Source organism: Procambarus clarkii, chromosome 40 (genome assembly GCF_040958095.1).
Source record: "Procambarus clarkii isolate CNS0578487 chromosome 40, FALCON_Pclarkii_2.0, whole genome shotgun sequence".
In the NCBI taxonomy this organism is placed as follows: domain Eukaryota; kingdom Metazoa; phylum Arthropoda; class Malacostraca; order Decapoda; family Cambaridae; genus Procambarus; species Procambarus clarkii.
The window spans coordinates 14,172,099-14,198,889 of record NC_091189.1 but is presented as its reverse complement, the minus strand read 5'-3'; the positions used below and the strand labels follow the sequence as shown (position 1 = coordinate 14,198,889).

Sequence of the window (26,791 nt, the reverse complement as noted above, 5' to 3'; positions counted from 1 at the left end):
GAAGGTCCTGGCCGCCCGTGACTGACTCGTGTACAATTTCCTGGCCGGTGTCCACTATTCTAATGTGTTTACGTGTCTAATTCAGTCGACTGAGTCAACACAGAACAACGTTGTTGAGCTAAACGTTTCCAACAGGTGTCAACTATCCTGGCAGATGATTATTTACCTAACGAAACATTCATCTCCAGGTCAAGCGTTTGTGTTTGTTTGCGAGGTCAAGTTTGTTTGTGATAGCAGGGGCCACAAGGCGCCTCTAACAGCGTAACGCATTTCTAACAGAGCGGAAACGTTTGCAAGACAACCTGCTGTTGTTAGAGACAGTCAAACGTTTTCATTACAAGTGTCAAGTGAAATAGTGTCAATGGCAACACAATTGACGGACAAAACACAAACGTCTTGACCTCAGGAAGGTGTTGAGGCACAGTCTGTGAATGACGTCTTGACCTCAGGAAGGTGTTGAGGCACAGTCTGTGAGTGACGTCTTGACCTCAGGAAGGTGTTGAGGCACAGTCTGTGAGTGACGTCTTGACCTCAGGAAGGTGTTGAGGCACAGTCTGTGAATGACGTCTTGACCTCAGGAAGGTGTTGAGGCACAGTCTGTGAGTGACGTCTTGACCTCAGGAAGGTGTTGAGGCACAGTCTGTGAGTGACGTCTTGACCTCAGGAAGGTGTTGAGGCACAGTCTGTGAGTGACGTCTTGACCTCAGGAAGGTGTTGAGGCACAGTCTGTGAGTGACGTCTTCAAGACTCGCCAACAGGGCTCCCGCCAGCCCGGGCCAGTAACCCTCACAAGCCTAAAATATTGTTTCCAGAAATCTTAGCCAAGTATCCCCAGCATGCAGGTGATTGTTGTGTATGTAGATGATTGTAGGGCGGGAGTGTTGTTGTTGTTGTTGTGGAGAAGCTAAGACAGGGATACGTATGTTGGGGTTGTGTTCTAATGAAATAATCACCAGAAACTCTTATGAGTAATAAGCAGGCCCCCTCCTCTCTTTCTCTCTCACACTCTCTCTCTCTCTCTCTCTCACACACACTCTCTCTCTCTCTCTCTCTCTCACACTCTCTCTCTCTCTCTCTCTCACACACTCTCTCTCTCTCTCTCACACTCTCTCTCTCTTTCTCACACTCTCTCTCTCTTTCTTTCTTTCTTTCTTTTTTCAGCTAATTTAACGTAACACAAAAAATATTTTTACCTGGGATAAACCTGTTGCATTTCCTTATATACGTCACCGGAAGGAAGTGTTTGGTGTGTGAGTGAGTGTAAATGTGTGCACGCGCGTGCGTGTGCATTCGTGTTCTTACTTAATAATGCTTGCAGGTAGTGTGGACTACCTCCCAGCCCCGCCTCCTCTTGAGCGGGTATCGTGAATACCTCTACTGACAACGTCTGCTCTGGACGGCGCGGGTATTTTCCTCCCGGACAAGCTCTCACTAACAGCCCCCTCACGCCACAACACACACTCGAAAAAGGACTTTTACAGCTTTTACAAGGACTTTTACAAGGACTTTTACAAGGTCTTTTGCAGGAGCTTTTACAGGACTTTTACAACTTTTACAGCATTTTATCTGTATTTTCCAGTTTCCTCCGAAACCTTTGGCTCGACTGTTCCTCTTCTTGTTTTCCTTCACCTCGTATTTCCATCTCGGTATCTTCAATGTCTAAATCATGTTTCCCCTGTTTTCTATTCGTGACGTATATCCCCAGAGTGCAGGTCCGGCGCTGGTGGGCCAGTGTCCGGCGCTGGTGGGCCAGTGTCCGGCGCTGGTGGGCCAGTGTCCGGCGCTGGTGGGCCAGTGTCCGGCGCTGGTGGGCCAGTGTCCGGCGCTGGTGGGCCAGTGTCCGGCGCTGGTGGGCCAGTGTCCGGCGCTGGTGGGCCAGTGTCCGGCGCTGGTGGGCCAGTGTCCGGCGCTGGTGGGCCAGTGTCCGGCGCTGGTGGGCCAGTGTCCGGCGCTGGTGGGCCAGTGTCCGGCGCTGGTGGGCCAGTGTCCGGCGCTGGTGGGCCAGTGTCCGGCGCTGGTGGGCCAGTGTCCGGCGCTGGTGGGCCAGTGTCCGGCGCTGGTGGGCCAGTGTCCGGCGCTGGTGGGCCAGTGTCCGGCGCTGGTGGGCCAGTGTCCGGCGCTGGTGGGCCAGTGTCCGGCGCTGGTGGGCCAGTGTCCGGCGCTGGTGGGCCAGTGTCCGGCGCTGGTGGGCCAGTGTCCGGCGCTGGTGGGCCAGTGTCCGGCGCTGGTGGGCCAGTGTCCGGCGCTGGTGGGCCAGTGTCCGGCGCTGGTGGGCCAGTGTCCGGCGCTGGTGGGCCAGTGTCCGGCGCTGGTGGGCCAGTGTCCGGCGCTGGTGGGCCAGTGTCCGGCGCTGGTGGGCCAGTGTCCGGCGCTGGTGGGCCAGTGTCCGGCGCTGGTGGGCCAGTGTCCGGCGCTGGTGGGCCAGTGTCCGGCGCTGGTGGGCCAGTGTCCGGCGCTGGTAGGCCAGTGTCCGGCGCTGGTAGGCCAGTGTCTGGCGCTGGTAGGCCAGTGTCTGGCGCTGGTAGGCCAGTGTCTGGCGCTGGTGGACAGTGCATGTTTCACAAGACAGTTCTCATGTCCGCTGCTGCTGGTATTACATGTATGGCTTCCTTCCGGTGTGGAGTCTGGCTCTCTTCCCCGCCGGAGCTCTCTCCTTGTGTCCTCCAGCTGTCCTCACCGTTCACGGACCGGGTGATCCGGTGGACACTACCGGGTGAGTTAGTATGGGGCTGGGGAGGTGTATGGGGGAAATGGAAGGGGGGGGGAAGATGGGAGGGGAAGGGTGCAGTATGGGGGACTTGGGGCATGTTTCTGGGGTATGTGGTGTGAGGAAAGGAATGGTGGGGAATGTGTGGGGGGGAGGGGGGGTGTTTATGTATAATATCATCAGCTGACATGGAGTGGGAGTGAGGGAGGGTGTGAGGGAGGCAAGGGGGGGGGGGGGTAAGGGAGGTATGGTTGTAGGGTCAGTGAAGGAGGGACGTCGCTGTCATAACCTTTCTCTGTGTTTGTAAACAGTAGCACGTGTTTACTGAGGCGCGCGCCTCCCTTCATCACCCCCCCCCTCACACCCCATCTTCCCTCCCTCCCTCCCCTACCATCTTCCCTCCCTCCCTCCCTACCATCTTCCCTCCCTCCCTCCCCTACCATCTTGCCTCCCTTCATCCCTCCCTCCCTCCCTACCATCTTGCTTCCCTCCCTCCCTACCATCTTCCCTCCCTCCCTCCCCTACCATCTTGCCTCCCTTCATCCCTCCCTCCCTCCCTACCATCTTGCTTCCCTCCCTCCCTACCATCTTCCCTCCCTCCCTACCATCTTGCCTCCCTTCATCCCTCCCTCCCTCCCTACCATCTTGCTTCCCTCCCTCCCTACCATCTTCCCTCCCTCCCTACCATCTTCCCTCCCTCCCTCCCCTACCATCTTGCCTCCCTTCATCCCTCCCTCCCTCCCTCCCTCCCTACCATATTGCTTCCCTCCCTCCCTCCCTCCCTACCATCTTCCCTCCCTCCCTCCCTACCATCTTGCCTCCCTTCATCCCTCCCTCCCACCTCCCCTCCCTCCCTGCTCATGTCAGCAGACGCAGTATATAATGGTGCCCGTTGTATTTAATATTGTTAATTAAGTTAACACTGCCGGAGTAAACAGACGGTAGGTTGAGAGAGAGAGAGAGAGAGAGAGAGAGAGAGAGAGAGAGAGAGAGAGCAAGCATGCGTGCATTCCATAGGTCTTTCTCCCACCACTCAGCCCCTTCCCCAGCGCCTGCCACAGCCCCCCTGCAGCCCCACACAAGACCTCTACTGTGTCGTAACCTCGCAACACACACACGCACTTTTCTCATCTTTTGTTTTCATATCTTGATGAAGTGAGCCGCGACTTGCGTCACGAAGCAGCTCTGCGTGGTGGGGGATGGTGCAACCCCGCCCCCCCCCCTCCTTGGGGAGGCTGGAGAGGGAAGTTGCCAGGGGATTGGGGAGAGGCAGGGTGGCGGATAGGGGAGGGAGGAGGCAGGATGTAAGAGAAGAGGAAGGGAAAGATATATATTGGCTTTCCTAATCTATTCCGGGGATGGCTGCAGACATTTGTGAAGAGGATGGGAGGGAGGGCCGCCCCTCCCCCCAGAGGGGAGCCCACACCAACACCCATAACAACGCTGCCATGACTTACTAAGAGTAACTTTGGCCCGTTTTATACCAAATAAATTGTTAAAATTAAGAAATTTATTACTGTCACGTTTTCAAGTTAAAAGAAATATGAAATAGGCAGGTGGTGGTGGAGCGGGGGGGGGGGGCGGCCGTCCTGGGGGGGGGGGACCACCTGCACGACGGCCCCTCATGCCTGCCCCCCTAACATTGTCTTCCTCTCTCTTATTTTATGGACCAGTTTCTTTAGCACAACAAATGATATAGATTATATATATATATATATATATATATATATATATATATATATATATATATATATATATATATATATATATATATATATATATATATATATATATATATATAAAATTATTTAAATATTTTAATGTAACAAAACTTAATAAAAATTTACTTGAATTTTACAGAAAATAATAAATATATATATATATATATATATATATATATATATATATATATATATATATATATATATATATATATATATATATATATATAGTAGCCAGAACGCACTTCTCAGCCTACTATGCAAGGCCCGATTTGCCTAATAAGCCAAGTTTTCATGAATTAATTGTTTTTCGACTACCTAACCTAACTTTTTCGGCTACCTAACCTAACCTAACCTATAAAGATAGGTTAGATTAGGTAGGGTTGGTTAGGTTCGGTCATATATCTACGTTAATTTTTACTCCAATAAAAAAAATTGACCTCATACATAATGAAATGGGTAGCTTTATCATTTCATAAGAAAAAATTAGAGAAAATATATTAATTCAGGAAAACTTGGCTTATTAGGCAAATCGGGCCTTGCATAGTAGGCTGAGAAGTGCGTTCTGGCTACTAGGTACGACATATATATATAATATATATATAATATATATATATATATATATATATATATATATATATATATATAACAATAATTGTGTAACTAGCGTCAAAAGATTGTCACTTGCTTAGCTAAACGAACTAATGGGTTCAGTTCCTGAACCCATTGTGTGCCTCTGTAACCCTTTCTATCACCGCCCACGGGATGGGTATGGGGTGCATAATAAAGAAAGAAATTGAAGACATTGAACTGACAAGACATGAAGACAGTAAAGGAAGTCGTACATGCCCTGAAATAAGCCGTCAGTGTTATCCCGGTAAGTGTGTGACCAGTTTCTTGCACAGTGTCTCAATATTGTCTTGCTGAGACAACTGGTCTTTTTCCCTCTTGCTGACAGTGAATCTCGGCTCATTCACACACCCTCTAGACTTTTCTTGAGACATTGTCTTACATTAATTTTCTTTAGAAGAAATTTCTTTCACCGAATAAAATATTTTTCCTGTAAACTTTTCTTTAGACTTCTGTGTATCGTATTGAAAATTTCTTGTGGGGTGTTATGGACGTGTGAGTGTGGCAGTGTGGAGGCCCAGTTACTTAACGCACTCACCGCCGCGTATGTCCTGCTCTTCTGTACTTCCGGGTGATGACGCATGCGCGCTCGTGTGACGAGTACTGTGCGGAGTTGGGCGAAGCGCACTGACCTTGGCGGGGCGGGGCGGGGCCGGGGGGCTGCTGTGGCTCAAGTCCCACTCTCTTTCAACAGCTTACTGCATACTAGTCGTGTCGACCTTGTTGCAAGAGGCTGGCTACTCTCATTATCAACCGAAGATGATGAACAGATGCGAGGCGGGTGTTGGCGGCGGCGACAGACAAAGCGGTTCCAGGCTCGAGTTCTTGGTCCCCCTCCGTTCACAGGCTCTTCTTTGCCAGCTCGTACGGAGGCCTTTGACAAGGTTAATTCCTTAGCCCATCTGGCATAGTGGCCATGATGGCCATCCATGTACACACCTCCGGGACTGTGCTGTTCCAGCCTGGCCACCTTCTTGCACTTTGTTGCTCCCAACAAAGGCTTGCAGCCCCAGGAGTTGATATGGTCGACTATCCTTTTGATTCAGCTTCTTGAAGACAGCAACGGGCATCATCAACAATCATCAGTTTGGTGAAGTGTTGTTTCAAACCAGTTAAACTGATATAGAGAGATTATCCCCGTGTTTATTGTTGTTCCTTTGGTGAATATTTGGGCTATAGAACGAAGTCGTCACTACACGTATTTATGGCGGCCAGAGCCAGTGGAGGAACAGTGGTAAACACAAGGGGTAAACCCCTCAACAGTTTCACTGTGATGATACAGGGAAATTATAATAGTATGATTATTTGTAAATCTGCATACTTCAGTGCATATTACACAATAGTAAGACAATTACAAATAAAAACATGAAAACAAATAATTCAGCCCAGTTAATATTGCAAGATTTATCTTTAGGGGTCCAATTGATATCTTGTCAAGTGGCACGTGATTCATTAATGGTCCACCCCGACCATTAATGGACCATTAATGGTCCACCCCGACCTGACCATATCCCGCATATACACAAATGTAATTACTGTAATAATTTAGGAGAGGCTAGCCGCAAGCGTCGGGGCTCCAACCTCAAACAAACATTTTCATTTATATAGACTCCAACATAAATTTGGTCGGCCACTGCCACCACCAACTAAGACCCGTCCGGCCACTGCCACCACCAACTAAGACCCGTCCGGCCACTGCCACCACCAACTAAGACCCGTCCAGCCACTGCCACCACCAACTAAGACCCGTCCAGCCACTGCCACCACCAACTAAGACCCGTCCGGCCACTGCCACCACCAACTAAGACCCGTCCGGCCACTGCCACCACCAACTAAGACCCGTCCAGCCACTGCCACCACCAACTAAGACCCGTCCAGCCACTGCCACCACCAACTATGACCCGTCCAGCCACTGCCACCACCAACTAAGACCTGTCCGGCCACTGCCACCTCCAACTAAGACCCGTCCAGCCACTGCCACCACCAACTAAGACCCGTCCGGCCACTGCCACCTCCAACTAAGACCCGTCCAGCCACTGCCACCACCAACTAAGACCCGTCCGGCCACTGCCACCTCCAACTAAGACCCGTCCGGCCACTGCCACCACCAACTAAGACCCGTCCGGCCACTGCCACCTCCAACTAAGACCCGTCCGGCCACTGCCACCACCAACTAAGACCCGTCCGGCCACTGCCACCACCAACTAAGACCCGTCCAGCCACTGCCACCACCAACTAAGACCCGTCCAGCCACTGCCACCACCAACTAAGACCCGTCCAGCCACTGCCACCACCAACTAAGACCTGTCCGGCCACTGCCACCTCCAACTAAGACCCGTCCAGCCACTGCCACCACCAACTAAGACCCGTCCGGCCACTGCCACCTCCAACTAAGACCCGTCCAGCCACTGCCACCACCAACTAAGACCCGTCCGGCCACTGCCACCTCCAACTAAGACCCGTCCGGCCACTGCCACCACCAACTAAGACCCGTCCGGCCACTGCCACCTCCAACTAAGACCCGTCCGGCCACTGCCACCTCCAACTAAGACCCGTCCGGCCACTGCCACCACCAACTAAGACCCGTCCGGCCACTGCCACCACCAACTAAGACCCGTCCGGCCACTGCCACCACCAACTAAGACCCGTCCAGCCACTGCCACCACCAACTAAGACCCGTCCGGCCACTGCCACCACCAACTAAGACCCGTCCGGCCACTGCCACCACCAACTAAGACCCGTCCGGCCACTGCCACCACCAACTAAGACCCGTCCGGCCACTGCCACCGGCCATGGGGTGCCACCAGACATACAGTACACTGTGCCAAGGTGTGACTCACAGTAGGGACACCGGGCCAAACATACCTGTCGCTCCACACAAAGAAAAACACCAAGAATAAATAGGGTACAGAGTGGAGTGTGCGCATGCGCGTACTAGCATATATTTACTTAGCTGCATTTGACCTCTAGTTCTTGGGCTCCTTCTAATAATGATCGACTGACCTGCATGGTTGATTGATTTGTCGCACCTGGTGTGTAACTTGTGTATGGGGGTGTGGGTGTATCTGGTGTGGTCTCCTACACCACTCTCACTCCTCACCATTGTCCTCCTCACCTGGCACACACACTCATATGCACTAACATCTCTCCTCGGTAACCTTTCCCCTGCGCCACATTTTCCTCATAGAGCAGGTCGCTAACTGACTTTACAACACACCCAGTCTGTGGTGTGTATGGTGGGTGAGGGACGGGGGTCCGGGAAGAGCAGCTCGTCCACCGTAGGTCTCCCAACGTCAAGAAAACGGTCAAGTTAAAGTGACCTCTCCTAACCTACCAGAGGACCCAAAACAGAAGACGGGACAGTTCGTCACTTTCGCCAGCCGCTTTCGTGTTCTAGTACGACGATTTTTGGTCCTCTGTAACGCATACGAGCGAAAAGCGACGTTCTTAGAAGGAGGAGGACAGGTTGCCAACAGACAGACGACCATCACCCCAGGCACCTGAAGCCTCCCACACGGATTTTCTCCGTCTCTCTCTCGCCGTAGACTCGCCTTAATGCACTTACACAGTACAGCAATTTGTAACTTTTAAACAGATCTTTATGTAATTTGTTTGCCTGACTTACAGCAATGATACTTAGTGCTATGACCATTATTAAATGGGTGAGGCCCCGCAGGCCAGGTTGGCCCCACCAGTGATGGTGTTAGTATGAGTGAGGCCCCGCAGGCCAGGTTGGCCCTACCAGTGATAGTGTTAGTATGAGTGAGGCCCCGCAGGCCAGGTTGGCCCTACCAGTGATGGTGTTAGTATGGGTGAGGCCCACACCTGTTGCCACTCTGCCACAGTTGACAATTGTGACGAATCCGGATTATTTGCCCAGGAACAGTCCTTATTATTTCTTATATGACCTATCAGCGGGCACACGCCAACATATTGAGTGAGGGTGTGAGACGTTAATCACATACCACATAATTTACAGTTAATGTTTATGTTCAAGCCTGAGCCACATGTGTACTGAGTCACTACAAGCCTGAGCCACATGTGCACCGAGTCACTCCAAGCCTGAGCCACATGTACACTGAGTGACACCAAGCATAGTCTCCTTGTTCTGGTGGGTGGGAGCAGGATGGTGGTGTTGGGATGGTGCACGGAGTGAGGCTCTTTATTCATTGGGAAAACCCGAGCCGCCTCTTAACCCCCCCCCCCCCCTCCGTCACCTGTCCACCCTCCACCTATCCACCCGTCCACCCTCCAGCTGTACCCCCACACCACCAGCATGGGTTCAGGAATGGTATCACAGGTCTAATAGAATGCCATCACCAGGCGACAAAAATTTAGCAAGAAAGAGAAGGGTGGGCAGACTGCATTTTCTTTGACTGTCAGAAGGCCATTAACACAGTACCCCATAAAAGGCTGTTACAAAAGTTGGAGACACAGGCAGGAGTAAAAGGTAAGGTGCCCCAGTGGATAAGGAAGTATCTAAGCAACAGGAAACAGCGTGTAACTCAATCACAGAAAAGCCACTACTCTACTATCTCCTGGAACGTGAAGCAACCAATGACCCTTGATGAGCTTTAAGAGTCCCTGAATCTTGCAGTAACCACCCTGAAGCCATCAACACTGCCACTCTTCTGGTCAAAAAAGGTGTCCTGCAGCTGGACACCCTCAAATACTGTCAAGCACTATCCTTCCCCGCGATAGCTGCCTGACGATTAAATGCGACCTCAGCACACTGTATACATTTACTGAACAAAAATTTTACCACTTACGGGCTATTCATGCCCGTGCCACTTCTTGGGTGGCTTAATCTTCATCAATTAATCAATCGTGTAACTGTGAGGAAGGGGGGGGGGAGACATCAGAGTGGCGAGATGTCACCAGAGGAGTCTCACAGGGCTCTATACTTGGACCCATCCTGTTTCTGATATATGTAAACGACCTTCCAGTGGGTATAGACTCATTCCTCTCAATGTTTGTTGATGATGCAAAAATTATGAGAAGAATCAAGACAGATGAAGATAGACAGAGACTACAGGATGACCTGGACAAACTGGAGGAATGATCTAGAAAATAGCTACTTAAGTTTAACTCAAGAAAGTGTAAAGTAATGAAATTAGTCGAAGGGAGCAGGAGGCTGAACACAAGGTACCATCTGGGAGGTGAAATCCTGCAAGAGTCAAATAGAGAAAGATCTGGGGGTTGATATCATACCGAACCTGTCCCCAGAATCCCTTATTTATTTATTATTTATGTATTTATTTATGTATTTATTTATTTATTTACATACCAGAAGATACATTGGGTTTATGAGAGTACAGACTCTTGAAGTTTTACATTCTTGTAGAGTGACTAGCACTCATAGCGTTCCGGGCAGGGATACACATCAAAAGGATATCATCAGCGGCATATGCTAGATTGCCCAACATACGAACTACCTTTAGAAACTTGTGTAAGGAAATCGTTCAGGACCCTGTATACCACTTATGTCAGGCTAATCCTGGAGTATGCAGCTCCAGCCTAGAGTCCATAACTAGTTAAACACAAGACAATGTTAGAGAAGATTCAGAGGTATGCCTGTCTTTACCGTGACAAAACCTCTGGCCCTTGTCTGCTGGTTGAGAGACCCCCTGAGACAAGGATAAAGATTCACAAACGACACACTTGAGACAGGCCCCAAAACCTCTGACGGAGGTACAGTTGGAGTATCCTGTAACCCGCCACAGACATGACACAATCCCCCTAAACTCTCTCCTACAAACACAATCACAGTGGCGCAAGATTAGAGTTATTAAAGTAGATCGGCGGTCAATCATTCCAAATAGTACATAAGGCCCACCATCCAGTTCAGGCACCAATTGTATCCGCATCCCCATGGTTCTTCAGAGTGTCCTAAATGATCATATATTAAGAGTCTACGCTAACTCACTTGACCGCTGCCAATTTCTTACATTGTCGCATTATATATATAATATACCCTTCTGGCTGTTTATTAATTCATTAATCTACACAGTATCTTTTATTAAAACAAGCCAGGATCACCCTGGTCATAACAATGACCAGTGAGCTACAGGTCACTGTAGACACAGGTGACTAGTGAGGTACAGGTCACTGTAGACACAGGTGACTAGTGAGGTACAGGTCACTGTAGACACAGGTGACTAGTGAGGTACAGGTCACTGTAGACACAGGTGACTAGTGAGGTACAGGTAACTAGTGAGCTACAGGTGACTAGTGAGGTACAGGTCACTGTAGACACAGGTGACTAGTGAGGTACAGGTCACTGTAGACACAGGTGACTGGTGAGGTACAGGTAACTAGTGAGCTACAGGTGACTAGTGAGGTACAGGTCACTGTAGACACAGGTGACTAGTGAGGTACAGGTCACTGTAGACACAGGTGACTAGTGAGGTACAGGTAACTAGTGAGCTACAGGTCACTGTAGACACAGGTGACTAGTGAGGTACAGGTCACTGTAGACACAGGTGACTAGTGAGGTACAGGTCACTGTAGACACAGGTGACTAGTGAGGTACAGGTGACCAGTGAGGTACAGGTCACTGCAGACACAGGTGACCAGTGAGGGTGTTCAGTGAGCGACACTGAAGATGAACTCTAAACAGTAAACACATCTCGGGGACCAGGTAATAATATAACTAATAGACAACAACGACGACAAGAGGTAAAGTAATCAAGTAAAGTGAACTAGGAAATAACAGGCTGATGATACAGTGGTTTCAAGTGGGGTTAATGGTAGGGGGACGCTACAGGCCTTACAGAATACAGTTCGTAGTGTTACAGTAGCGTGAGGGAGGGATGTTGTGCCTAAATATTTAAGGTGGGAGGGGGGGGGGCCTCCCCCTTCAAGGGTTGTGGTAGGGGGGGGGTTGTACCTCCCTCTGGTGGAGGATAGGTGAGAATGGAGCTCCTCACTGTGTAGAACATCTGGATAGGAAAGTTTGTCGGCTCTATTATGATCTTCCTCTAACACTAGGCCTGCCGGGCACCCCTCACATGCATGGGAGGGTAGAGGTGAGGGAGTGTGGCACATGACACAGGAGATAACACGGTGCCAGTTGGCTGTGACACCGCCGGCGCTCAACACCGTCTCCCGGGGCAACACGCTCAATTATCCCCTCTTATGCTTTTGTTAATATTGTTGTTAGTCGTGTGTTATGGGTGTTAGAGCTTGGCCAAGGTGCGTGTTGTGTGGTGCTCGTGAAGCCTCCCGTTCGTGCCACGCTCTTCCCGTTCGTGTATGACCAGGTGCCTCGCTCCTCGTAGGTCATCCTCACTGACACTATTACTACAAGTGCCGTGGTTGTGTAGTTGCCATTATGAGCATAACTAGGTCCAGTTGGCACTGATGACGACCATGAGAGTATCGATCAATTTAGCTGGCACTTATGATAACTAAGAGTGCCTGACAGTTTAAAGTGAGCTAATTATAGCCGTAAGTGCCTGCATCACGGGCCAGTCATCTGTTACAGTTATCTAGTGCCTCCAGATAAGCTGGAGTGCCGCAATTAACCTGCTTGGTGTCGTTCTCCGTACAGGTGTGAGGACACCACGAGTGCTGGGTGTAAGCTGCTCATCACTATTTACCTCTTACAATTATTATCGTAGTTGAGGCGGAGTGGAACAAGAAGACACGAGTAATAACGACAATATTCACGCTCACGGTTTATACAAACACTGACACGTGCTTCTTATGGAGGGAGACGCCACCAGTTCTGTAACCTATTGTAATATGTACACCCACTGAGGCAGGGTGATGATACTCCTTAGTAATATGTAGTTAACTCTCGTGTGTTGCAACACTCTAAGATTTTAAGATTTTACATTTGTTCGTGGTTTCAACCCGGGGTTTAAACCTCCCCCGGGGCGCTCACCTCCCCCCGGGGCGCTCACCTCCCCCCGGGGCGCTCACCTCCCCCCGGGGCGCTCACCTCCCCCCGGGGCGCTCACCTCCCCCCGGGGCGCTCACCTCCCCCCGGGGCGCTCACCTTGCCTCGTGGCGGGAAACTTCTGTTTATAAACATTACGTCATAAAGTGTGTGGCAAGCGCCCCCCCCCCCCAGCCCCGGTTCACTCCACCCTCCTCCACTCCACACCGTGCTCACTCCACCCTTCTCCACTCCACACCGTGCTCACTCCACCCTCCTCCACTCCACACCGTGCTCACTCCACCCTCCTCCACTCCACACCGTGCTCACTCCACCCTCCTCCACTCCACACCGTGCTCACTCCACCCGCCTCCACTCCACACCGTGCTCACTCCACCCGCCTCCACTCCACACCGTGCTCACTCCACCCGCCTCCACTCCACACCGTGCTCACTCCACCCTCCTCCACTCCACACCGTGCTCACTCCACCCTCCTCCACTCCACACCGTGCTCACTCCACCCGCCTCCACTCCACACCGTGCTCACTCCACCCGCCTCCACTCCACACCGTGCTCACTCCACCCGCCTCCACTCCACACCGTGCTCACTCCACCCGCCTCCACTCCACACCGTGCTCACTCCACCCGCCTCCACTCCACACCGTGCTCACTCCACCCGCCTCCACTCCACACCGTGCTCACTCCACCCGCCTCCACTCCACACCGTGCTCACTCCACCCGCCTCCACTCCACACCGTGCTCACTCCACCCGCCTCCACTCCACACCGTGCTCACTCCACCCTCCACTCCACACACGGAGAATGATAACGGTGTTTACGAAGCACTTAATAAAACTTGTCTTAGTTTCCAAAGTGGAAGTAGGGCAGGAGATGTGAGCGCCATAAGGGAATAAGACCCCCACAGGAGACACTTGTGGGAGTGTCTGGTAGTGAAGGTGTGAGGCAACTACTGTAGGTGCCGGAGGTGCTGGCGCCCTCAGGTCCCCCTCACAAGCACTCGCCCTGCAGGGTAAAAGATGCGGCGGCGGCATCCCTTCCATCTTGTCAACAATTATTCGAAACAGTTGCGCATAACAGACTTTCAAACTATACAAGCAGGCTGTTGTTCCCGTGGAATGGCAAGTCTGGCGAGGGAGTACCTCTAAGAAGGGAAACAGAGGGTGAGAGTGAGATGAGAGTTTAGCATAGTTGAGAGAGATAATGAGTGGAGTTGGACGAAGGTAAGTACCAGGGTCATCCTGTGTCTGATACACGCCAACAACCAGACACGGAGGTGACACAGCTCTGTTGATGACGCTGTACAACACGTGAGAACACCTGCACACTGTCATACAATGTAGACCGAAATATGCATTCCAGAGGTGGTGGGAATAATGGCTACTAGACTTCAACCCTGGCTAATGCAATGTGGACTACTTGTCACCCTGGCTACAGTAGACCACCTGACACCCTCGCTACAGTGGACCACCTGACACCCTGGCTACAGTGGACCACCTGACACCCTCGCTACAGTGGACCACCTGACACCCTCGCTACAGTGGACCACCTGACACCCTCGCTACAGTGGACCACCTGACACCCTGCCTACAGTGGACCACCTGACACCCTCGCTACAGTGGACCACCTGACACCCTGGCTACAGTGGACCACCTGACACCCTCGCTACAGAGGGTACATGTTCAGTATAAGGCAGGGTAGGGAAACGGGACAGGAAGAATAGCTTGGAGCCCAGAGGAGTTATAGGAATGTAACTGACAAGAGTAATAGCCCGCTGTAATGGGGTAGACGGGGAGGTGACAGGCAGCTCCACAAGTACACAGTACAAGTGGAAAGTTACGAGTCATGTATTTATGCCAAACCTGTCATCACTAGTGCATACACTGTCATCATTAATGCATAGTTCATCTTCCTCACAATATGAAGTACCCTGAGAAAAGTTTACCCTGGCGGTGATGAGGTGCAGGGCGACGTTGTGGACCTGTGGTACACACATCTTGGAGTACCTTAAAAAGTTGGACAAGAGGATTGAAGCTCTAGAAAAAATAGCTGTGGCAAACAGATGGTGTGTAGTCGGGAGGGAAACGGAGGGGAAAGAAAGTATGGAAGAGGATGGCGTATCACGGATGGAAGTCAGGTTAGGCCAGGTCAGGTCAGGTTAGGAAAGGCTAGGCTAGGTAAGCTAAGGTAAGGTTAGGCTTGGTAAGGTAAGGTTAGATAAGGTTTGGCATAAATATAATGACTCGTAACTTTTCACTTGTACTGTGTACTTGTGTGCCAGCGTTGTGGAGCTGCCTGTCACCTCCCCGTCTACCCCATTACAGCGGGCTATTACTCTTGTCAGTTACATTCCTATAATTCATCTGGGCTCCAAGCTATTCTTCCTGTCCCGTTTCCCTACCCTGCCTTATACTGAACATGTACCCTCTGTAGCCAGGGTGTCAGATGGTCCTCTGTAGCGGGGGTGTCAGGTGGTCCTCTGTAGCGGGGGTGTCAGGTGGTCCTCTGTAGCGGGGGTGTCAGGTGGTCCTCTGTAGCGGGGGTGTCAGGTGGTCCTCTGTAGCGGGGGTGTCAGGTGGTCCTCTGTAGCGGGGGTGTCAGGTGGTCCTCTGTAGCGGGGGTGTCAGGTGGTCCTCTGTAGCGGGGGTGTCAGGTGGTCCTCTGTAGCGGGGGTGTCAGGTGGTCCACTGTAGCGGGGGTGTCAGGTGGTTCACTGTAGCGGGGGTGTCAGGTGGTCCACTGTAGCGGGGGTGTCAGGTGGTCCACTGTAGCGGGGGTGTCAGGTGGTCCACTGTAGCGGGGGTGTCAGGTGGTCCACTGTAGCGGGGGTGTCAGGTGGTCCACTGTAGCGGGGGTGTCAGGTGGTCCACTGTAGCGGGGGTGTCAGGTGGTCCACTGTAGCGGGGGTGTCAGGTGGTCAACTGTAGCGGGGGTGTCAGGTGGTCCACTGTAGCGGGGGTGTCAGGTGGTCCACTGTAGCGGGGGTGTCAGGTGGTCCACTGTAGCGGGGGTGTCAGGTGGTCCACTGTAGCGGGGGTGTCAGGTGGTCCACTGTAGCGGGGGTGTCAGGTGGTCCACTGTAGCGGGGGTGTCAGGTGGTCCACTGTAGCGGGGGTGTCAGGTGGTCCACTGTAGCGAGGGTGTCAGGTGGTCCACTGTAGCGAGGGGTGTCAGGTGGTCCACTGTAGCGAGGGTGTCAGGTGGTCCACTGTAGCGAGGGTGTCAGGTGGTCCACTGTAGCGAGGGTGTCAGGTGGTCCACTGTAGCGAGGGTGTCAGGTGGTCCACTGTAGCGAGGGTGTCAGGTGGTCCACTGTAGCGAGGGTGTCAGGTGGTCCACTGTAGCGAGGGTGTCAGGTGGTCCACTGTAGCGAGGGTGTCAGGTGGTCCACTGTAGCGAGGGTGTCAGGTGGTCCACTGTAGCGAGGGTGTCAGGTGGTCCACTGTAGCGAGGGTGTCAGGTGGTCCACTGTAGCGAGGGTGTCAGGTGGTCCACTGTAGCGAGGGTGTCAGGTGGTCCACTGTAGCGAGGGTGTCAGGTGGTCCACTGTAGCGAGGGTGTCAGGTGGTCCACTGTAGCGAGGGTGTCAGGTGGTCCACTGTAGCGAGGGTGTCAGGTGGTCCACTGTAGCGAGGGTGTCAGGTGGTCCACTGTAGCGAGGGTGTCAGGTGGTCCACTGTAGCGAGGGTGTCAGGTGGTCCACTGTAGCGAGGGTGTCAGGTGGTCCACTGTAGCGAGGGTGTCAGGTGGTCCACTGTAGCGAGGGTGTCAGGTGGTCCACTGTAGCGAGGGTGTCAGGTGGTCCACTGTAGCGAGGGTGTCAGGTGGTCCACTGTAGCGAGGGTGTCAGGTGGTCCACTGTAGCGAGGGTGTCAGGTGGTCCACTGTAGCGAGGGTGTCAGGTGGTCCACTGTAGCGAGGGTGTCAGGTGGTCCACTGTAGCGAGGGTGTCAGGTGGTCCACTGTAGCGAGGGTGTCAGGTGGTCCACTGTAGCGAGGGTGTCAGGTGGTCCACTGTAGCGAGGGTGTCAGGTGGTCCACTGTAGCGAGGGTGTCAGGTGGTCCACTGTAGCGAGGGTGTCAGGTGGTCCACTGTAGCGAGGGTGTCAGGTGGTCCACTGTAGCGAGGGTGTCAGGTGGTCCACTGTAGCGAGGGTGTCAGGTGGTCCACTGTAGCGAGGGTGTCAGGTGGTCCACTGTAGCGAGGGTGTCAGGTGGTCCACTGTAGCGAGGGTGTCAGGTGGTCCACTGTAGCGAGGGTGTCAGGTGGTCCACTGTAGCGAGGGTGTCAGGTGGTCCACTGTAGCGAGGGTGTCAGGTGGTCCACTGTAGCGAGGGTGTCAGGTGGTCCACTGTAGCGAGGGTGTCAGGTGGTCCACTGTAGCGAGGGTGTCAGGTGGTCCACTGTAGCGAGGGTGTCAGGTGGTCCACTGTAGCGAGGGTGTCAGGTGGTCCACTGTAGCGAGGGTGTCAGGTGGTCCACTGTAGCGAGGGTGTCAGGTGGTCCACTGTAGCGAGGGTGTCAGGTGGTCCACTGTAGCGAGGGTGTCAGGTGGTCCACTGTAGCGAGGGTGTCAGGTGGTCCACTGTAGCGAGGGTGTCAGGTGGTCCACTGTAGCGAGGGTGTCAGGTGGTCCACTGTAGCGAGGGTGTCAGGTGGTCCACTGTAGCGAGGGTGTCAGGTGGTCCACTGTAGCGAGGGTGTCAGGTGGTCCACTGTAGCGAGGGTGTCAGGTGGTCCACTGTAGCGAGGGTGTCAGGTGGTCCACTGTAGCGAGGGTGTCAGGTGGTCCACTGTAGCGAGGGTGTCAGGTGGTCCACTGTAGCGAGGGTGTCAGGTGGTCCACTGTAGCGAGGGTGTCAGGTGGTCCACTGTAGCGAGGGTGTCAGGTGGTCCACTGTAGCGAGGGTGTCAGGTGGTCCACTGTAGCGAGGGTGTCAGGTGGTCCACTGTAGCGAGGGTGTCAGGTGGTCCACTGTAGCGAGGGTGTCAGGTGGTCCACTGTAGCGAGGGTGTCAGGTGGTCCACTGTAGCGAGGGTGTCAGGTGGTCCACTGTAGCGAGGGTGTCAGGTGGTCCACTGTAGCGAGGGTGTCAGGTGGTCCACTGTAGCGAGGGTGTCAGGTGGTCCACTGTAGCGAGGGTGTCAGGTGGTCCACTGTAGCGAGGGTGTCAGGTGGTCCACTGTAGCGAGGGTGTCAGGTGGTCCACTGTAGCGAGGGTGTCAGGTGGTCCACTGTAGCGAGGGTGTCAGGTGGTCCACTGTAGCGAGGGTGTCAGGTGGTCCACTGTAGCGAGGGTGTCAGGTGGTCCACTGTAGCGAGGGTGTCAGGTGGTCCACTGTAGCGAGGGTGTCAGGTGGTCCACTGTAGCGAGGGTGTCAGGTGGTCCACTGTAGCGAGGGTGTCAGGTGGTCCACTGTAGCGAGGGTGTCAGGTGGTCCACTGTAGCGAGGGTGTCAGGTGGTCCACTGTAGCGAGGGTGTCAGGTGGTCCACTGTAGCGAGGGTGTCAGGTGGTCCACTGTAGCGAGGGTGTCAGGTGGTCCACTGTAGCGAGGGTGTCAGGTGGTCCACTGTAGCGAGGGTGTCAGGTGGTCCACTGTAGCGAGGGTGTCAGGTGGTCCACTGTAGCGAGGGTGTCAGGTGGTCCACTGTAGCGAGGGTGTCAGGTGGTCCACTGTAGCGAGGGTGTCAGGTGGTCCACTGTAGCGAGGGTGTCAGGTGGTCCACTGTAGCGAGGGTGTCAGGTGGTCCACTGTAGCGAGGGTGTCAGGTGGTCCACTGTAGCGAGGGTGTCAGGTGGTCCACTGTAGCGAGGGTGTCAGGTGGTCCACTGTAGCGAGGGTGTCAGGTGGTCCACTGTAGCGAGGGTGTCAGGTGGTCCACTGTAGCGAGGGTGTCAGGTGGTCCACTGTAGCGAGGGTGTCAGGTGGTCCACTGTAGCGAGGGTGTCAGGTGGTCCACTGTAGCGAGGGTGTCAGGTGGTCCACTGTAGCGAGGGTGTCAAGTGGTGCACTGTAGCGAGGGTGTCAGGTGGTCCACTGTAGCGAGGGTGTCAGGTGGTGCACTGTAGCGAGGGTGTCAAGTGGTGCACTGTAGCGAGGGTGTCAAGTGGTCCACTGTAGCGAGGGTGTCAGGTGGTCCACTGTAGCGAGGGTGTCAAGTGGTCCACTGTAGCGAGGGTGTCAGGTGGTCCACTGTAGCGAGGGTGTCAAGTGGTCCACTGTAGCGAGGGTGTCAAGTGGTCCACTGTAGCGAGGGTGTCAGGTAGTGCACTGTAGCGAGAGCAGAAAAGCGCAGTCCGAGAGCTACAGCTCACTCGTGCGCGCACAAATAGGTGAGTACTGCCACCCACGTGTACCTGGGTAGACTGAGACACCCACGACGCCCCATAATTAACCTCCCCCCCCCCCCCGCCCACACACTGTACAGCCTGGACCTATATTTACTGTATGCTAAGTCTTACATGTCTAAATACGGACACCATCCCCACCACCTATTGGTATTTTTACACACTCACACAGACACACACAGTTGATTGACAGTTGACAGGCGGGACCAAAGCGCCAAAGCTCAACCCCCGCAAGCATAACTAGGCGAGTACACACCGGACGGGGCCTGATGGCTGAGGGGGCAACGCTCGGTATTCGTAGTCCTAGGGTCAGGGGATCGATCCCCGGCGATGGCGGAAACAAATGGGCCTGTCATCCACCGCTAGTGTAGGACTTCCCCCCCCCCCTCAGCCACCCCTAGTGCAGGACCTTGTCCAGCAAGCCTGAGCACACGTGGTGCAGGTGCTGGTCCTCCCTACATCATAAAGCTGCAGTGTTGGACCCATGCTGGGACCTTCCTCCATACATGGAGGCGGCTTGGGGCACCTTCCACGCCCCATCGTCACTCTCAACCCGCTCGTCCCACCAATACTCCTGGAAAAGGGTAACAAAAAGTTGACCTGGTCGAGGACTAGGCTGCGGGGACGCTAAGCCCCGAAATCATCTCAAGATAACCTCAAGAAGATAACCCCTGCACCACAACCTGGTTACCAAAACTGATTTTGGGGTTCAGTCTCTGAGCTCAATATGTGCCACTGAATTTTTTTCCTTTACCACTCACAGGATGGGTATGGGGTGCACTACTGCTCGCAGGATGGGTATGGGGTACACTACTGCTCACAGGATGGGTATGGGGTACAGTACTGCTCACAGGATGGGTATGGGGTGCACTACTGCTCGCAGGATGGGTATGGTGTACACTACTGCTCACAGGATGGGTATGTGGTACACTACTGCTCACAGGATGGGTATGGTGCACACTACCGCTCACAGGATAGCTACGAATATCCCCTATGTTAAGCCATTTATCCACTTGTTCTGTACCATCTCAAACAGAATATAAGCCTGTGCAAAAGCCTATGTGGTACACTACTGCTCACAGGATGGGTATGGTGTACACTACTGCTCACAGGATAGGTATGGTGTACACTACTGCTCACAGGATGGGTATGGGGTACACTACTGCTCACAGGATGGGTATGGTGTACACTACTGCTCACAGGATGGGTATGGTGTACACTACTGCTCACAGGATGGGTATGGGGTATACTACTGCTCACAGGATGGGTATGGTGCACACTACCGCTCACAGGATAGCTACGAATATCCCCTATGTTAAGCCATTTATCCACTTGTTCTGTACCACCTCAAACAAACAGAATATAAGCCTGTGCAAAAGCATGGTAAATCCAGCACCGCTCCTGTGCCAGGTAAGTCCAGTACGGGCTCACCATAGCCCGTGTTACTTGGAACCTGTTCCGAGTAGCTGAATTTATAACAACAACAGCATGGTAAATTTGTCTTTGAGAATGTAAGGAGTGACCTTGCAAAACGCAACCCTAGGCGCCAGATCAAAAATAAAAGTAAAAATAAATAAACTTTGGAGAGTTAATTTTTTCAACTTCCCCGACAGCGAAGAAAAACAGAAATATTGAAAAGATTCGTGTTAGAATCATTAACCTTACCCTTTCGGTCATATTCAACAAATATTTTATATATATATATATATATATATATATATATATATATATATATATATATATATATATATATATATATATATGTCGTACCTAGTAGCCAGAACGCACTTCTCAGCCTACTATGCAAGGCCCGATTTGCCTAATAAGCCAAGTTTTCATGAAATAATTGTTTTTCGACTACCTAACCTATCTAACCTAACCTAACTTTTTCGGCCACCTAACCTAACCTATTAAGATAGGTTAGGTTAGGTTAGGTAGGGTTGGTTAGGTTTGGGCATATATCTACGTTAATTTTAACTCCAATAAAAAAAAGTTGACCTCATACTTAATGAAATGGGTAGCTTTATCATTTCATAAGAAAAAAATTAAAGAAAATATATTAATTCATGAAAACTTGGCTTATTAGGCAAATCGGGCCTTGCATAGTAGGCTGAGAAGTGCGTTCTGGCTACTAGGTACGACATTATATTATATATATATATATATATATATATATATATATATATATATATATATATATATATATATATATATATATATATATATATATTGTCCTCAGTTGCTCGTTCATCCGTCAACCGATCTCAAATTCACCGAATTTTAACTTACTGTGTATTACAATAGTGCAAAATATGAATTAAAATTATTATTATATATATAATATATATAGCCAATATGTTTTAGAACACTAATACATTCCCACACTCAAAATCATTATAAAATACGCCAGGAGGTTCTTTAAATGTTATCAAGATTTGTTCTTATTAATCTTCAAAAAAACGTGATTATTACGCAGTATTACCATATCTAAGTGAGGAATTTATTTGCAGAACTCTTCACAGAACTATCTTAGAGGGCTGGTAATTAAGTCTGGTCCTTGTGTCGTATGTGTACTAAGGTCAGTGTTTCCTGTTACGTTCGTGTGTGGCCCGCCCCTGCACACTCGCCAACCTTCCCACCGCCCTCAATGGTCCACTATTACTTCATACATTCTGCTTATCATAAATAAATGTTACTATTAATTTAAAGAATGCATTGTTTGTTAGGTATGTTTCAGTTATATATTAGATATATATTATTATGACATTATTGTGTAGTAAGTATAGTGTTAGGGTTGGTGTGCGTGGTGCGTCCACTTCCCCCGTCGTACCTGCGTCACGGGTGAGTCAGCCAGGGGTGCCAGGTGTCGCCACCAGGAAGCGGAGCAGTGCTGGCAGCCACCTCCCCGCGGCCTTGTCGATTTCGTAATTAAACGGCAGCTATCAGTCCACCGACGCCACGTCAATCAATTTCTGCCACATTATTTAAAACACCTTGCTGATTCCTGAAAATGGGTAACCGGTGGCAAACTTCATTTATGTCAACCATTGCGGAATATGTAATTACCTCCACTTGCCACGAAACGGATATTTAAAGCAGATATAATTATCATTTTAAAGCTACATATATGACCTCTTAATTAGCAAACAATGATACACAAATAAGAGAGATCAGAAGGTAGTACTGATGTACGAGGAACAATAATAATGACGTAGGCTGCTACCCCTTGTGAACACTTATGGCGAGAGAGAGAAGTGTCGAGGCGGGGCTCCCACGGGGCTCCCACGGGGCTCCCACGGGGCTCCCACATTGCAACATCTTCCACGAAAAATGTGATTAACATTGTAAGTGTCCCGCGGCTGGTGAGAGGTGCTGGAGCCCGCTCTCTCTCACACAACACAACAACCTGTACACGCTTTCCAGGCTACACAAATAAGTACTGAAATTAAATTCAGTACTTTATATTTATATATATCATTCAGGTGGATCATCTGAGCCTTGAGCTGCAGACCACACAAGCAGCAGCCCCGCAGCTCCACCTACTGAGCCAGCAGCACCCACAATAAGGGAGGATTCCAGAGACACCCATCTGCTGTCCAACTGGAACTTTAGACCTTTCCTGTGGCATCACTTTAGCATGAAGTTGGTTGGTCATCAACGTCCCAATCATATAAATTGCTGGGCATCATATCGTAGATAATAACATTTCATTCATTTGGACCATCGGAGCCTTGCTCCCCCACACCACAATAGTATAGCAGCCCCGCAGCTCCCCCAGTGAGCCACCACCACCCACAATAAGGAAGGATTCCAGAGACCTGTCAGTCGTCGAGGTGGCTCAGTAGGTAAAGCTGCGAGCTGCTGCTTGTGTGGTCTACCTCCAGGGGGAACCTATTTATTGCCAGGTGAATGGAGACATTAGATGAAAGTAAACGTACCCAACCATTTCTATCCCGCACGATAATCAAACTCAGGATTCACGATTGTGAGTCGAAAACGAACCCAGGTGTACTACCGAGGCCCTCAAGTGAGTGAATGATGAGGTGAGGTGATGAGGCTGTAGGAAAGAGAGGAGCCAGGCTGACAGTGAGAGAGGAGTGTGCAGTGAGAGAGGAGCGTGCAGGAGGTGTTAAGGTGTCTGGAGCAACAAGCACCGTCACTGGGGCTCACAACACCTCAGGAAGTACTCGCCGAAACTGAAGTGACACCAAAAACGTAAACAAAGAACTAGAGGATGCGAGAAGAGCCCAAGACACACTAGAGCGCTGGGCACTAGAGGCAGCAGGTCGGCCGTGGCTCCACTTGTCACAGTATTTAACTCTTCACTGGAAAAGGGAGAGCTTCTGGACTGTTGCAAAATACAAGACACTGATGTGAAGCAGACCTGTAGTATAGGTCTGGCAGGCTGTGTGTGTCCTTGTCGAAGGTAGCCACAGTTTATCATTATTCCCAACACTTATGTAGTCACTTACAATGAACTTTTATAGTCAAAGTTTACAGCTTGAGAAATTACATGATTAGCAAATGATGCGGACGTGATGGGAGGTGTGTGTGAGGCAGGTGTGGCGGCCGCCACCCTCCTGCTCCCCTGAACACGTGCACCACAGGTGTCTCCCCCCACCCCTACCCTCCCATGTCCCTCACACACCTTCCCCCCCCCCCCCCCCACCAAAACTGTTATGGTGGGGAGGGGGGGGAGGTAAAATATTGTTATACTCAAAAGTTATATGTATAGTTAGGTTAGGTGTTTAGGTTCTGTTGGCGATTATTTGTATTTGAAGTACGTGGATGAAGCATTTACCAACCCGTCCTCCACTCAAGTACATTCCATCCAGCGGTCGACCCCACAGACGCATTCATAAATTTTAACATGCGGCTCATTCAAAACAGAAATTTTCTCAAATATAAATTAATGTTATAATATATTAGCATATTGTGCATATATATGCATAGGTTAGATTAGGTGTTTAGGTTCTGTCGGCGATTATTTGTATTTGTAGTACGTGGGTGAAGCATTTACGGCGTTGTGGTTCGAACAAAAGTCGTCAGTGAAGCACTTGTTTCGGAAGTGTTCGAACGTTATCAATTGTGAGTCGTGTGTAAACCGTTTTTCATTCATAAACAGCTGGAGTTTGGCGGGTGGATGGAATCACTTTTGGGTCTTTGTTTGGAGGACGGGCTGCTACTACCATAACCAACACCCACGACCACCACCCACTATCACGACCACTACCCGCTGCCACGACCACCAGACCGAAGTCAATAACCCGGTTATTGCGTCACTATGGCAACACTGTAATCAACCACCCTATCATACGTCACGCCTCACACCTGTGGCCCCCATAACACCTGCTACACCTGCACCCACCATCCTGGTCCGCTGGCAAGTGACAGCCGCAGACGAGAGAGGGGGGGGGGAGGGGTAAGGGCAAATGATCGTCACAATATGTAGTTCTCTCTACCTTTAAGAAGGTCTGAGGCAGTATTCCCTCCGCCCATCAATGCCCCCCTGGACGCGGCTTCCAAACCCATTACTCTGTCTCCTATATCACATCACCGCCATCAGTCCCGCCGCGAGGGGGACCAGCACTGATGACGGGCGGCCTGGAGAGCCAGTATGTACTTATCTAATTGTGCTTGCGGGGGTTGAGCTCTGGCTCATTGGTCCCGCCTCTCAACTGTCAATCAACCGGTGTACAGATTCCTGAGCCTACTGGGCTCAGGAATCTGTGTGTTGGATGGTGTGTGTGTAAGTGCATTAGACGCGTGTTACTGCAGTAATACATATGAAATTAGTCAAAATACATTAAAATTCACCTTAATGTGATTTAGTTTAGAATGGATATTAATGGCAAGTGTTGACCGATGTTGTCGTAGTGTCCCCTCGCCCCGGTCGACACCCACTCGCCCCGCCGGCCTAACATCTCCCAAGACACGTGTCGTGCCCCGGGGCGGGGGGGGGGGGGGGCAGGACAGTTGTGTTTCACAACATAATATCCACACCGTCGGAATATGATTTTTGCTAAAGTGAACCTATTTTGAATTATAGACAAGGGAGAAGTGTAATTTTCAGGCTAATGTTTCATATGAATTTTGAGAGGAGGCCAAGTATCGCAGCCCGGGCGAGGATGGGGCCAAGTATCACAGCCCGGGCGAGGATGGGGCCAAGTATCGCAGCCCGGGCGAGGATGGGGCCAAGTATCACAGCCCGGGCGAGGATGGGGCCAAGTATCGCAGCCCGGGCGAGGATGGGGCCAAGTATCACAGCCCGGGCGAGGATGGGGCCAAGTATCGCAGCCCGGGCGAGGATGGGGCCAAGTATCACAGCCCGGGCGAGGATGGGGCCAAGTATCGCAGCCCGGGCGAGGATGGGGCCAAGTATCACAGCCCGGGCGAGGATGGGGCCAAGTATCGCAGCCCGGGCGAGGATGGGGCCAAGTATCACAGCCCGGGCGAGGATGGGGCCAAGTATCACAGCCCGGGCGAGGATGGGGCCAAGTATCACAGCCCGGGCGAGGATGGGGCCAAGTATCACAGCCCGGGCGAGGATGGGGCCAAGTATCACAGCCCGGGCGAGGATGGGGCCAAGTATCACAGCCCGGGCGAGGATGGGGCCAAGTATCACAGCCCGGGCGAGGATGGGGCCAAGTATCACAGCCCGGGCGAGGATGGGGCCAAGTATCACAGCCCGGGCGAGGATGGGGCCAAGTATCACAGCCCGGGCGAGGATGGTTCCAAGTATCACAGCCCGGGCGAGGATGGGGCCAAGTATCACAGCCCGGGCGAGGATGGGGCCAAGTATCACAGCCCGGGCGAGGATGGGGCCAAGTATCACAGCCCGGGCGAGGATGGGGCCAAGTATCACAGCCCGGGCGAGGATGGGGCCAAGTATCACAGCCCGGGCGAGGATGGGGCCAAGTATCACAGCCCGGGCGAGGATGGGGCCAAGTATCACAGCCCGGGCGAGGATGGGGCCAAGTATCACAGCCCGGGCGAGGATGGGGCCAAGTATCACAGCCCAGGATAACAGTGATGGTGGGAGCAGCTGGCCTCGCTCCCCGCTCTCCCACGGCGACAATTACACGCTATTTATTTTCACATTGTTGGGGTCATTTTGGTGGGTTAATGTTTAGAGTACTGAGGGGGGGGAAGGGGCGAGTGTTGTCTGTACCCACCCCACACACAGCTCCTGTGATCATACTGATTGTGCCTACTGGCCGCACGCTCCTTATCCCTTCTTCATCACCACACACTAATATTTATTTATATATATACACAAGAAGTACATTGGGTTTATACTTACAGCTCCACTCCTGTGCCAGGTAAGCTCACTTCGGGCTCACCATAGCCCGTGCTACTTTGGAACTTTTGTTCCAAAGTAGCTGAATCTAAAACAGCAACAACATTGGGTTTATAAGCCACACGCATAACGTTCCGGGCAGGTCCTTAATCTAACAATTTTAAATAGGTACTTTGTAACA

General features: G+C 51.9%; 1 protein-coding gene and 1 long non-coding RNA gene across 2 annotated transcripts in view; both read left to right on the top strand.

Annotated features, from left to right (window-relative positions):
- Window positions 1–21,957, top strand: part of LOC138372936 (uncharacterized) — a 97,098-nt gene extending 75,141 nt beyond the window's left edge. Inside the window, exon 4 of the long non-coding RNA XR_011231009.1 lies at window positions 21,821–21,957. This is a non-coding gene — a long non-coding RNA (uncharacterized lncRNA). The remainder of the gene's footprint in view (window positions 1–21,820) is intronic.
- Window positions 21,958–25,148: 3,191 nt separating this feature from the next.
- On the top strand, window positions 25,149–26,337 carry LOC138372800 (spidroin-2-like). Its single transcript, XM_069338453.1, has 2 exons — window positions 25,149–25,161; window positions 25,409–26,337. Exons 1-2 carry the CDS (start codon window positions 25,149–25,151, stop codon window positions 26,335–26,337), a joined length of 942 nt encoding a protein of 313 aa, XP_069194554.1.
- Window positions 26,338–26,791: the final 454 nt, after the last annotated feature.